General features: G+C 49.5%; 1 protein-coding gene across 12 annotated transcripts in view; it reads left to right on the forward strand.

Moving 5' to 3' along the window:
• Nucleotides 1–12,037, forward strand: part of LOC142579501 (very long chain fatty acid elongase 7-like) — a 95,698-nt gene extending 83,661 nt beyond the window's left edge. For 11 of the 12 annotated variants that reach the window (XM_075689756.1, XM_075689759.1, XM_075689757.1 and 8 more), the window contains 2 exons: nt 9,862–10,189; nt 10,762–12,037. In XM_075689756.1, the coding sequence (XP_075545871.1) occupies nt 9,862–10,189; nt 10,762–11,277 (844 nt within the window). In that variant the 3' untranslated portion in view covers nt 11,278–12,037. Of the gene's footprint in view, nt 1–760; nt 901–9,861; nt 10,190–10,761 lie in introns of those variants that run through there. The other variant, XM_075689760.1, reaches the window with a different exon arrangement.
• Nucleotides 12,038–12,455: the final 418 nt, after the last annotated feature.

Raw genomic sequence — 12,455 nt, forward strand, 5'->3', positions numbered from 1 at the left:
ACGAAAAAAAAAATGAAACCAGAGAGCGTTACCTTCGGGACTTTTCCGTCAAAGGAAAACGCGCGCTGCCGTTTCGAAGCGACTGCTGAAGCGATAGCGCGATTAAACTGACGATGCCCAAGTGCAAGATTAATACCAATTTGTGCACGCGGATTGCTCTGTGCACCACTTCTACTGCACGCGCTAATTTCAGATTCATTTACCGCCTGCACTAGGGGAGATGAACCTGTTCGCACTCGCGGTCGCGGCTATTGCCACCTCTCACATCCAAATTCTCGCCAGCTCACGTCAAATGCACGTCGCAGGCAACTGACCCGTTCACTCGGCAGAGAAGCAACCGACTTTAACCCAGGAACGCCTGTTTAGGCTGCTTTGCCGGACAGCATGCAGAATTACGTTCCCGCATACGCAATTCATTTCGTCAACTCCTCCGTTTGACGCCGCATGGCTGGCTAGCCGACCTTGGCCAATCTGATTGCAAACGCGGTTTAGCACCTCTCCCCTACTCCCCCCCCCCCCCGTTTTTTTTTTGTTTCTCGTCACAAAAAAGTGCAACTCAGCCGCTCAAAGATACACCCGCGGTAGCGAACAGGCCGACTCGCCGCGGCCAGCCATTTAGCGGACGTCTCATTGTTTTCTTTTCTCAGACAATGGTTCCGCGACGACAACGATGACGACGTCATGTGGCACCTTGAGCGCGACCAATCCCTCTCACCCGCCAGCCGCCCCAGAGCGGCGCGCGTGCATTTTTTCTCTTGTCAAGCTCTTAAAACGACTACCACGCGTGCACCGAGCGCGCAGTCCATCTGCCCTTGTCGCTGTGCTCAGCTGACGGCGAAGTAGGACGCTCGACACGCGGAAGCCCCTGCGAACACCAGGAATAATGCGGCCACTAGAGTTGTAAGTACGCAGTGGTGGACCTGCTTTCGAGGCTTTATTAATTAATCGCGTTTTGAGTGCCGGCAGGCAGAGCGACGCGCGAAAGTTTTCTTTAGGTTGTAATTGGGTTACTCTGGTGGAATATCGATTGCGACGCATGTGTATGAGATGAAGCATCGATTCGTGACATTGCTTCGAAGCAGGCTTGCTGACACGCCGCTTTAGACTTGCTCAGTAAGTCTGAATAAGCCGCGACCGAACGAGCAGGGTCTTCTGGTGGTCGGCTCTTGTTGTAGACGGTTTCCACATGGCACGCGCGGGCTTAGGAAGAATGAAAACGCTATTAGTGCTCGGCACTTGAGGCCAGCTAACTTCACTGTTGAGTCGCGCAGAACAGCGGTTACAAGAAAAGCTAATAATCCGAGAAAGCTAGATCAGCGCTTCATTAAAACTGCGTCGTGATTAGCCATCACTAGTTATTGCGGAGAGTTGGGCTAGCTGGTTTAAGTAGTTTGACATATTTACAGCGCTGCAAGAAAGGAGGCACACCGCATGCAGACATGACGACAGCTGCGTTTCCGTTTTTTTTTTCCGGATATGTAATTATGTCAGACTAGCCATCACTAAGCAGATGTGTTGGAATAAAGAACATCAATAATGCTGTACTGCATCTACTATTTGCGCAAGTCAGCACCAAGAGACGTACTTAGAAGGCTTCAGTTATGAGAAAAGATGTCAATTTTATACATTCACAGCTTTACTTGCATCCTATGGCACTTTAGGCATTAAAGGGCAGCTGTAGCTTTTCGTCTTGTGCCTGTTATGTTCCGCTTATTTTACCGCTGAATAATCAGGATGTATGAGCTCTTGTAGCACACCGTGCAAAAAGTAACTCGGAATTAAAGTAAGGCAAACGTCAGGCTTCAAGGATTAACAGCGTCTAGAGTGCAGCCGCGGATCAATAGCGAGGAAGATATCTGTGCACAATGCTTCAAACTGCAGCGTAGCACGGTGTTGCCAACACATTGCGGCCTTTAGCGTGTCATTTGTCTGAGCATGTGAGCAGAAACAGCTAAGCGGGCTGCAATGCCACTCGGACAGCGCACTTTCTTTCATAAAACCCCCTTTTCAGTACGCCTGCTGAACTAGCACAAAGTTTCTCTTTCTTTTTATCGTCTTTTTCTTGTCAATGAACCAGGGCGAAGCTTCAAGCTACTTCACAGCAAACTAACTTTCATGCAGCTGCATCTCTGAAGTGTAGATCCTTGGAGTGGGAGCAAGAATTTCGCAATCTTTCACGCCCCCTTCCGTTCTGTCACGTGCTTCGTTGCGTGCTTCACGAGCTATATTTCGGTCGCATATGTGGACAGTCTTTATATACACCCACGCAAGCAGGTCACTCTATCAAAACCATCGATAAGTGTCGTATATGTGCCGCAACCAGTTTACACTGAAGTGTGACATTAACCTTGCTTGGGGGGAAAGTAGGCACAACATTGACCGCGATTACAAAGGGAGAGAGGGCTTGCCGACATTGTAGCGCACTTTTGCAAACGCTTGCAAGGACAGGGCAACTTCAGCGAGGCCCCATTTCGGAAAGGCTATGAGGCGGGAACTGAGTCGCAACACGCCTTCATTATTCTGCGTCATTACACTGCAAGCGCGTGACTTCGCAATCAACGCAGATGGAGGACGTACTCACCGCGTCCACTAGATGCAAAAGGTCGTAGTCGATCAACGCTTGTCCGCATTTCTTTACAAATACTGCTTTGCCCAACAGTGAAAGTGAATAGAAGGGAGAGGGGGTTCGATCGATAAATACAATATAAAGATGCAGCTAGACAGAAAGAAAGGAAGAAAAGAAGTGAAGCGCCCGCATGGTAGCAACGGTGCATGCAAGGCATATTTGCACGAACTCGCGGGCTTTCGGCAACAGATCGCGGGTACAGATAAATCCTGGCGGCGATAAGGGAGAGATTGAACCTCCGCCGCCGCAGAGTGAAAAGTGCGTGGCGGGATCGCTCCGACGCTCGGTCCAAGGACTCGGGTCACTTGGACGGGGTTGCCGCCGTACGCAGCGGGCTCGAGGCATCTCAAGGAGACTGCGACGATAGGGATCACAGCAGCGCCTTGATCCGAATACAGTGCCATGACACACAAATCCGAGCTCTCTCCAATCGCTAGACACGACAGTGCGTGGTCGCACGCCGCCGAGCTGTGCATTGGTGCGGCTCGTTTGCCGCTTGTATCGCGACTCTCCTACCTCGAGTGAGCCACGGCCAAGCGTTCCCGTTACTCCACGCTTGCGCTGGGTGATCACCGCGCACACCTCGGCTACTTGACACAGCCAGTGCGTGTGTCTGGATCGGACCGAGGAGAATCGCTCGCGATTGTCGGAAGGGTGGGTGCGGCGCCAGTGGGTCTCTTCAGGTATGGAGCCAGCCGTTCGGCACCTATTTTCAGGCTACCTGAGGCACTTTTCTTTCTTGCTTTGTTTTGCGATTGCCTGGGCGATCCTTTTCTTTTCGTTGGTTTTGTTAAGTTTTTTTTCTTGATCTGTAACCGATACCTTGATTGCGCGTGCAGGTTAACGTGTTGTCCGTGTACAGCGACGACAGTCATTCGAGCGATATGAAGTGCTCCATACACTTGCGGGAAAGCACAAACCCATCTGAAGGGCTGCTCAAACTGCATGGTTGTCAGGCCTGTGTATAGTGAATCACTGGCAGTTCGACTTAAGCCCGCAAGAAGTTGATAGTCGTAACTGCAATCAGTATGTAGTCCGAGTAGTAACGAAACTGGGCACAGCCGCTAATTTTTCCAAAGTGTCTGGTGAATTCTGTTGCCAGCGGTTCTTGCTAGGGGAATGTTCATCATGCCGATAATCTTGCGAGAATGTCCGTGCTCACCATGAGGATGCATTTTCTGCCATGCTGATAAAGCTAACCGCACGGCTCGAGTAAGAGAAGCGACCACTAAGATGAATAAAAGATATTTCGAACGTCTACCAACTCTTTAATCTCCCCTGGCCAGTTAGGCGAGTAACAGCTGCGTAGTGACGAGACTGATAAGAAAACAAAAAAATAAAGTCACTGCGTCTAAGGTTCGCTCACTGCAACGGCGGTCTCTATACCAATAGCACGATATGCTAGGCCCTGCTGCATTAATTACGCCATAATGGCTCGTCGTGTTATGCAATAGTTGGCGTCGCCTGCCAGCCTGCAGTGATGTATGGCGTTGCACGTGCTTCCGTTGTTTCTTGGAGGCAGGGCATTACATTTGTTCCCAGGCTTCGCTAAGCAGCGTGACGCACGAGTTTTCCTCGTCACCTCTGCGCCTTCCCGTGGGAACCCGTCGTCTCTGTCTCCGCTGTTGTCTCGATAGCAACTATGCATACCTTGGCTTCGGCGTTGTCTTGTTTGAAACGTGGGACCCTCTAGCTTTTACGCGTATTTTCTTTTTTTTTCTGCAATCTACGTAGCCGAAGCTGGTCTGTTCTCGAAACTGCCATCGAAGAACTAATATCGTAAGGACGCCTTCAAGGTGACCGTTGCCGGGGTCGTTACGAATACGACATAGTCGGGCTAAAGAGGATAGGCTGATTGCAGTTCGTGCCAATTTTAGGAGGAAAATGTCTACCAATTGAAGTTAAGTACAGTATTTCATGAGACGAGAGATCTGGGTACAGCAACGAAATGACCTCAACAGGTACTTTAGTAGTGCGGCGAGAACTTAAAGGACGCCGAGAATTTCAGCCTTTCACGTCTGGCGCTTGAAACGTGTTTAGCCATCGCAAAAGGAATCACAATGGCGTGTGGGAAGTCTAGATAACAGTGGTTGTAGAAAGATTTAACATTTGATAATACGCGTACGTTGAGATGCTCTTCTTTTTTTTTTTTTTTCGAGAACAACTACCCTTGGACTGGTATTCACTCATTCACCGTATTTCGCCCTTTATCACCTGAGTGCACATGTTGTTCAGTTGGCATACTGCTCTATTGCAGCGTCAGAAAGTGGAACTAGACTTCGCACGCACAGCATGCTTTAGGAGCAGTGCGTCAACATGAACCTTCTTTAACGCTTTCCTCCAAAAATAACAAAATTGGTGCAATATCCGGAGTTCGACGCTTTTTAGCCTTCTTTGTCTAGTTATCTCTGTTAATGAGGATCAGCAACACGAGCGTATAAGGCAACACTCGTAATGTGGTCACCTGCTTCACTCATGTTATGTGCGCTTAAGTTTTTTCTTTTCCAGTTCTCGCGACTATTTTGCCCGTCTTGTTGTTTGCTTCATCGCGCTGGTGTTAGGCCACCACTTATCCTTTCCAACATAAATCATGCAGAAATGAACGAAACAACCACCAGGTAGCGGCACTAAGTACGCCTGACAAAAAAACATACCGCAGCAAGTATTCGTAGCTAGATGAGGCGTCTGTATGTTGCAGCAAACACCCAGAGACCACTCGGCGCATCCTAGAGGAATTGGAGGGGATTCACCTAGCGAGACCCGTGGGTAACGTACACCTTCCAGAAGCCCTTGGATCTAAAGTGGACGAAAGCATCAACCGGTCAGCAGTCTAGATAAGCAAGAAACGTTTGGAGTATTGTTGGAAAAAATCAGGGAAGAGATTGATACGACCGGGCCCGATACAGACATAGGCAGCTGTACAAGGTAGATAGCTTTGAGATGTACAGAAAAATACTAGAATGAAAAGCATGTACAGCATACCTGAGTAAATAAAGAACCCCCCCCCCCCCCCCCCCCCCCCCGTTTCAAAGCTGATGCCAATAAGTCATCATCGCATAACGTCTGTGCAGCTAGCGAATCCTCAGGTTGGGTGCCCGTGTGTGTGTGTGTGTGTGTGTGTGTGTGTGCGTGTGTGTGTGTGTTTGTGGTTACGCTTTAAAACATGAGGACGTACAGTTGTCAGCTGACTCTTAATGAATCACACGAATATAATCGGGGCAACACGCCGCAGACGTGGCAATTAATGTTAGCGACGTTTCGGTTACCAAATTTGCCACGCTAAGTTTTTCGCAGGGTCTTGTGCCCAGAGTGCGAGGTCTGCGCGCGTGTTGTGAAATTTCTTCCCACGAAAACTAGACGCCTCTGTTTAAGTCATCTGTTGCTAGCGAATGCATATTTTATGAAGGACAAACACATGAGTCTAGCAAAAAAAAAAAAGGTAGTACAAGAACTCGATGAATGCATTGAAAACATTACCATGAATAAACGCGCTTAAACTAATCCTGGCATAACATTTATTTTCATTTGCTTTTATTTTATTGCGTTAAATGAAATTTCTCGAAACCGTCGCAAGGAAATGAAACTACAGAGCGCCATAAATAAGTTAGTTAAATGGCTTTTTAAAGCATCGGTTTTGGTTTGTTTCGCTAAAGGTGTATTAGGCGATATCATGACACAAAATTTGGGAACAGGACATCGAGAAAATTATGCACTCGCTTGGTGGTCCATTATACTGCTACGTCGGGAAGCGCTATGAACGGTAGTGGGCAGCTATGATGCACGTTTTGCTATTAAGCAGAATTGGTATAAGAGGCGCCAGCTCCACGTTAAAAAAAAAGTTAATGAAATGCAAAGCACAGGTTCGCAGGGAATGCTTTTCCCTGCATGAAGCGCCGAGTTCACGTGGTGCATTCCTGTGTCGGCTTAACGCAGCACGTCCATGTGTTCGAAGCGGGGCCACTTGTCCGAATGCTTGATTGCAGCTTCTTGAAATTGGTACCACTGTAGAAAAAATTGCCAACTGACGAGGCCACTCACCAATTTGACGGCTACTTGCCGCGTTTGTGGCACTCTGCAACTGAGCACGAAGTCGCGGGTCCGATTTCCGACAGCGGTGAGCGCATTCCGATTGGGACGGAAATCGAGAACGTTCGTGTATAAATACGCTTTTGCCTCACGTTGGAACCCCAGACGTTCAGAAGTAATCACTCGTTCGAATAACGCCGCTGTCGTAAATCCTACATTCCTATGGTTCGTTAAAGCATATCGTGGAAACCCGTGTGACTGCATATGACGGCAGGACCTCAAGTAGGCGGCTCAGGGAGCGGTTCATGTGCAATTATTTTAACCACAACTTAATCTCGTTGCATGTTTCGTGCTGCTATGACGCATATAAAAGAACTGCCTCTATTTCTTTCCTCCTGCGATCGCTATTGACGCGGCCTTTTCTTTATTGCAATAACAATTACATGGGTACTCCAAGCGAATTCTCGGCGTCGCTCTGAGATTCCGCATATACTTCCGTATACGTATATGTTACGCCGTGCTATATATTACGTGCGGTATGTCCGCGTTATATTACCACGCCATTCTATCACTAAAGTTGGTCATATCGGATCTTGCACTCCTGACAATATTATTCCTAAGCAATTTAAGAATGGCAGCCCACAAATGTTACGAAACAAAACATCGACATCGCATGCCTTTTATTTTAAATCTTCTCCGACTTGTATATCAAAGGTGCGCAACAATAACCGCTCAACCCTGAAGATGATGTAATTTCTTTTCGCGCGGCTGTGCACCACTTCCGGGATCGGCCCAGGGAAGATGTTGGCGTTAATTCATAAACATAAAATTTTCCGATAACAGGATTCAAACACGGGAACCCTAGCAGGACAGCCCGTATTTCCTTAGTCTGCTTATGTTTACCTCATTTCAGACTGCGACTACACCTACGAGTCTTACACTAGCGCTTCGCGTAATACTATTACAGGTTGCTATTGCGTTCGTAACTTCGCCCTTACGACGAAACTCATATTTGTCGTACTGCAAAACTGTTATCCTATCTCGCGACATTTCAGAATCGTGATTGCGCCGCACGCATATTGCAATCCACATGTCCAGTCCGTCGACGTACATGCACACTTCCCATCTTTTTCTGTTCTTTGCACTGTGATTCTTCTTGGTCGGAAAGCAGGCTTCGCCGCTTTTCTAACGCCTCCAACGGATAGGGATTTAACTCGCAGTCCTGTCAAGCGCTGGTAGCTCCGGGAAGCGCCAGTTTGCGCTGGCGACAACAGAATACCGCGTTCACTTTCTCTGTGTGGCTGTGTTCACTTTCTGCGTGCCGCTCTATACGCGATTCTCGAGTGGCTCATCGAGCATGGGTTGGATGATATGTTTTGCCGTGGATACAGGCACGTCGTCATTCCTTTGTCTCATCCGCGTTCCATTTTTCCTCCTACTCACATGGCGGCTTTTCACTCCGCCGAATTAATTACGCTGCCAGCGCCGTTTCCTCCTGCGCCGGTGCACGCTGCGATGGGGATCACGTATGGCTAGCGAGCATTCCTCGCTGCCCGAGTGCGATGCTGCGTAACTCAATGACCTTCTTTCGCGTCACGATGCAAGCCACCGACAGCTGTTTCGAGCATCGCATGTATGTACCGCTGCGCACGTACGCACACGCGCAAGTAGTGTGGCTGGCCGTTTGTGCGCACCGGTCATTACGTGTTTAACGTATCGCTGTTTGGTGCTGCGTGTGCCAAATTGCGCGCGCCACTGCGTTTATAGAGACTGCAAACGTACCGCAATGCGAAGTGAAACGCGAGCAGGGCGGATTTAGACGCGAGTGCACAGAAGTGCTAAAATTTGGCTGAAGGACGTCGCGTGTGGACGCGACTCGCTCACCTCCCACGCAACGGTGCATCGCAACGTAGAAATTCTAATGAAATACGCCAGTATGTTCCGTGCCACCAGCTCATTTATTTTCCATTTTGGTGTTCTGGTTTGAATTTGTAGCTTGGCGCTTAACTTGCTCCTGATGTTCGTCTCGTACAGTGGTTCTCAGGTACACTGGCGTGCCACGCAGTTTTGTTGCGACAAAACAACGTGCACGTTGTTGCAACATTGCAATGAGCTGAATTCTTACACTTCAGAGCTGATGGTCAAGCTGGTAATGTGTTTACCGGAACTACAGGCGCGCACCCACATGCGAGGGCCGACATTTATTTTAGTGCACTCGATCTGGCTCAGGTGGATGACGTTTCTACACATAGGGGAAGTGGGGCGCATTGTACGGGTCTTCATTTAACGTCACGTTGACCCTTATGCAGCGCCCTTGCGTTACTTCGCAAAGTTTCATACGAGGCTTCGCTTCTTGCTGCGTTTCTTGCAGCTTGATTTGGCAAAACGGTCGGGAATGTTTTCTAGCATTGCGAAGACGGCCATCGATGGGTACAAATATCCTAGTCTATATGTCTTAATATACGACTCTTTCATTTATGGCAGCAAGGTACTTAAAAGTACTTGCGTACTTCAAAGGTGCATGCACTTTTGCTTGCTCTGTTTCCGTGGCGAGCAAGCTACGACGTGTACGTGACTAGGAACGTGCAAATTGCAAACACCCTTCTTGCGTTCATCCTCTGGAGCAGCACACGAGCGCTTAAACCTCCCGCAGTATGGTGCACTGTGTGCCACACCTTTCCAGAATTTCTTTACCTACCGCACAACTTGTAGAGAAAGTTTGAAGAATGACATTTATGGTCGTAGTCACGGTATTTGATTGATTCATTCATTCTGTAGTTATCTGTGCGCGAACACCATATTATTGAACGCCTACTTCAAGGTCACAGCCGGCCCGTTCTCTACAGGACTGTAGCTAAAAGATGATTCTCTAAGATCCTCGTCTGCCCGCAATGTTTATGCACACGAGGACCTGCAGCATCACAACGATGAATTTTGTGCATAAGGAGTAATGGATGTCGCGGGAGTCAACCTAAAGTGGCGCCTTTCACCCTTCGCAGATCAACTGTAGATGCAGTGCGCTGAGTTGGGCTTGCTGGTACGTTTTAGTGACAGATAACGGCAAGCAAATCGCGGTGACGATCTCAACATTCGTGCTAGCTAGGCGCGCGATGCATGGCATCAATCGCTCGCATAATGCAACGGTCAGTAGACTGGCCCCGCTAGCTGCTGTTCCGTCACCTCAATTTCCATCTTGTTTCGTCACGCAGGATGAACGTGAAGGACTCCTACAGCTGGTTTCTGCCGGACCGGGATCCACGAGTCGAAGGATGGGTGCTGATCGGAAGCCCCGTGGCGGTGACCACGGTGCTGGCGTGTTACGCCTACTTCGTCAAGATCTGGGGGCCACGCATGATGAAGAACGCCAAGCCATTCGAGCTGCGCAAGACCATCCTGTTCTACAACGCCGCCATGGTGTTAGCGAACCTGGCGATAGCGACGCGCGTGGGATACTACGCCTTCGTTACGGGCCACTACGACCTCTTCCTCCAGGGTCCGGACCTGTCTAGTAGGCCGACTACCATGCTTTTGCTGCAGGTGAGCCAGCAGTTCAAGGCATACTTGCTCGATTTTCTTTCGCGTGCTTTAGGTTCGTATGGCAGAGGTCTTTCATTTGAAGATTACTGGCATGGGGCGTTTCGACGATATGTGGACACTACATTGACGTCAGAACCTTACTTTCCTTGTTTTACGCACCTACCGTTCAATCAGAACGACAACCTACTGTTCGCCAATGCACTGTCACGGTATGTACTAAAAGCAATTTAAACACATCTGGCCGAATGTGGCGCCAAGTAATGAAACTGTAACCTCACCTCCGAGTAAAATTACCCAATGTGCCAGAGCCCAGAATTTTCACTCGGTTTTGACTTGTTAGTCTGACTCGAACTCTATGATCCTCTAGCTATAACTCTGCAGGTTATGTAAGTGCCCCAGTACACGGCAATTCTTTACAGTACGACACTCAGGGCTGCAGTTAGAACGTATTTCACGCGTGCTATGCTTCCCATAGCGTGTTTGGAAACAGACCCACGCGCCGAGCTGCGTGATAGCTTTGCTCGATTGTGATAGCTGATTGCCACTGCAAATCCTCTTGTTGCTGCATGCAGGTTTCGTGGTGGTACCTGGTGCTGCGGCTGTCCGAGTGCATTGAGACGGTGTTCTTCGTGTTGCGCAAGAAGTTCAACCAAGTGAGCGGCCTGCACGTCTTCCACCACGTGTCCGTGTCCTTCTGCACCTACTTCTACATCACGTACGGCGGCTTCTCCATCGCCTGCTTCGAGACCGTGTTCAACTCCAGCGTGCACGTGCTCATGTACGCCTACTACTTCCTGGCCGCGCTGGGACCCCAGGTGCAGCGTCACCTGTGGTGGAAGCGCTACCTGACGCGGCTACAGCTCGTCCAGTTCATCTTCATGATCGTGCGCAACGTGTGCCTCGTGTTCACCCTGGGCGTGCCCTACTTCTCGCTGCCGCTGTTCATGCTGTCGCAGTGCTTCATCTTCTTCGTTCAGTTCCTCAGCTTCTACATCCGCTCGTACAAGTCCAACACTGTCCGACTTGTCAAGTGCGGCGGCTCCACGCCCGACGAACAGTGGAAGGTCGAGCGGGTAAAGGCCCAGTGAGGAACTGCAACTCGAGGCAAAACGCACACCGATCAAACGCGCTCATCAAACTGACGCGCTGAGCGGGGCGAGGCAATAAGAAAAGTTCGTTGCCGCCGATGGGGCAGATTCGACGCCGAGTGACCTCGGTAGGAGAGCGGGCGCGGTGCGCCGGCTACTACTTTGGAACACGCGACATCGACCTTCCAACGCTTGCCAAATTGGACGGCGGTGGGGGCCCCCACCACTGTGAAAGACTTCAGCGGTATACAGTGACCTTGCAGTGCAAAATACGCCGAAGTGACCTCTCCGAGCCCGGCGATCGTGCGATGTGTGATGAATCTGAGTGGTGGTCGCGCTTACGAAGCGCGGTGTTGCGACGCACGGTCCAGGACGATGCTCATTTATTGCCGGCGCCGATGCGTCGCAACTGTGCAACTGGCGCGACGTAGGTGCCTGCGTCTGCTTCCGTGTTTGAGTGAATGAATAAGCGAACGCGGTACTGTGCGTCCCGAAGAACTGATGGAAGCTCAAGGACGGTGCCTTACTCCTGAATGTTTTCTAGGCAATGATGCAGTAAGTGTGGCTTATTTATATTTCCTAAACGTGTTTGTTACGCGATACATAGACCTAACATGTTCATCGTTTTCAACCACGCGACTCCTCGACCGCGTTCCGCGGGGAACACGCCTCGAAGAACGCAGCGTCTGCGCACGCCGTATCCACGTGGGACTGGCGGCTTCTGTAAATAGCCCGTAATAAACAATGCAATATACGCTCATTTCAACCTTGGTTCATGTTATTTCATCGCTATGTATTCCAATTTGCTACCACAACCTAACCCTGCTTTTGCCGAACTCTGCAACGGTGGTTTGCGTCTCGTTATGAAAAACATACACCAGCAGAAAGTCTATTGCTAGAGAATTTTGCCAAATTCTCACTACTGTCTCCTTCTTTGTGCTATTTGTGGGTTTGGATCGATGACAGGCGGTTTTAGGAGGGAGAATGTCTGAGTATGTTGACTAGGAAACCCGAGAGAAGCTGTTACATGGTGAATAGCGCAAGTCACTCAAAGGAGCGCAGTGGTGGAATGGCTGCGTAGACAAAAAAAATAGGGGGAGAGGGGCATGCATATGCAAAATCTAACAAGCAACACCAACCGAAAGCAAAGGGCACATTTGTAAAACAAGCACCTTTCC

Source organism: Dermacentor variabilis, chromosome 4, assembly GCF_050947875.1.
Source record: "Dermacentor variabilis isolate Ectoservices chromosome 4, ASM5094787v1, whole genome shotgun sequence".
Classification (NCBI taxonomy): domain Eukaryota; kingdom Metazoa; phylum Arthropoda; class Arachnida; order Ixodida; family Ixodidae; genus Dermacentor; species Dermacentor variabilis.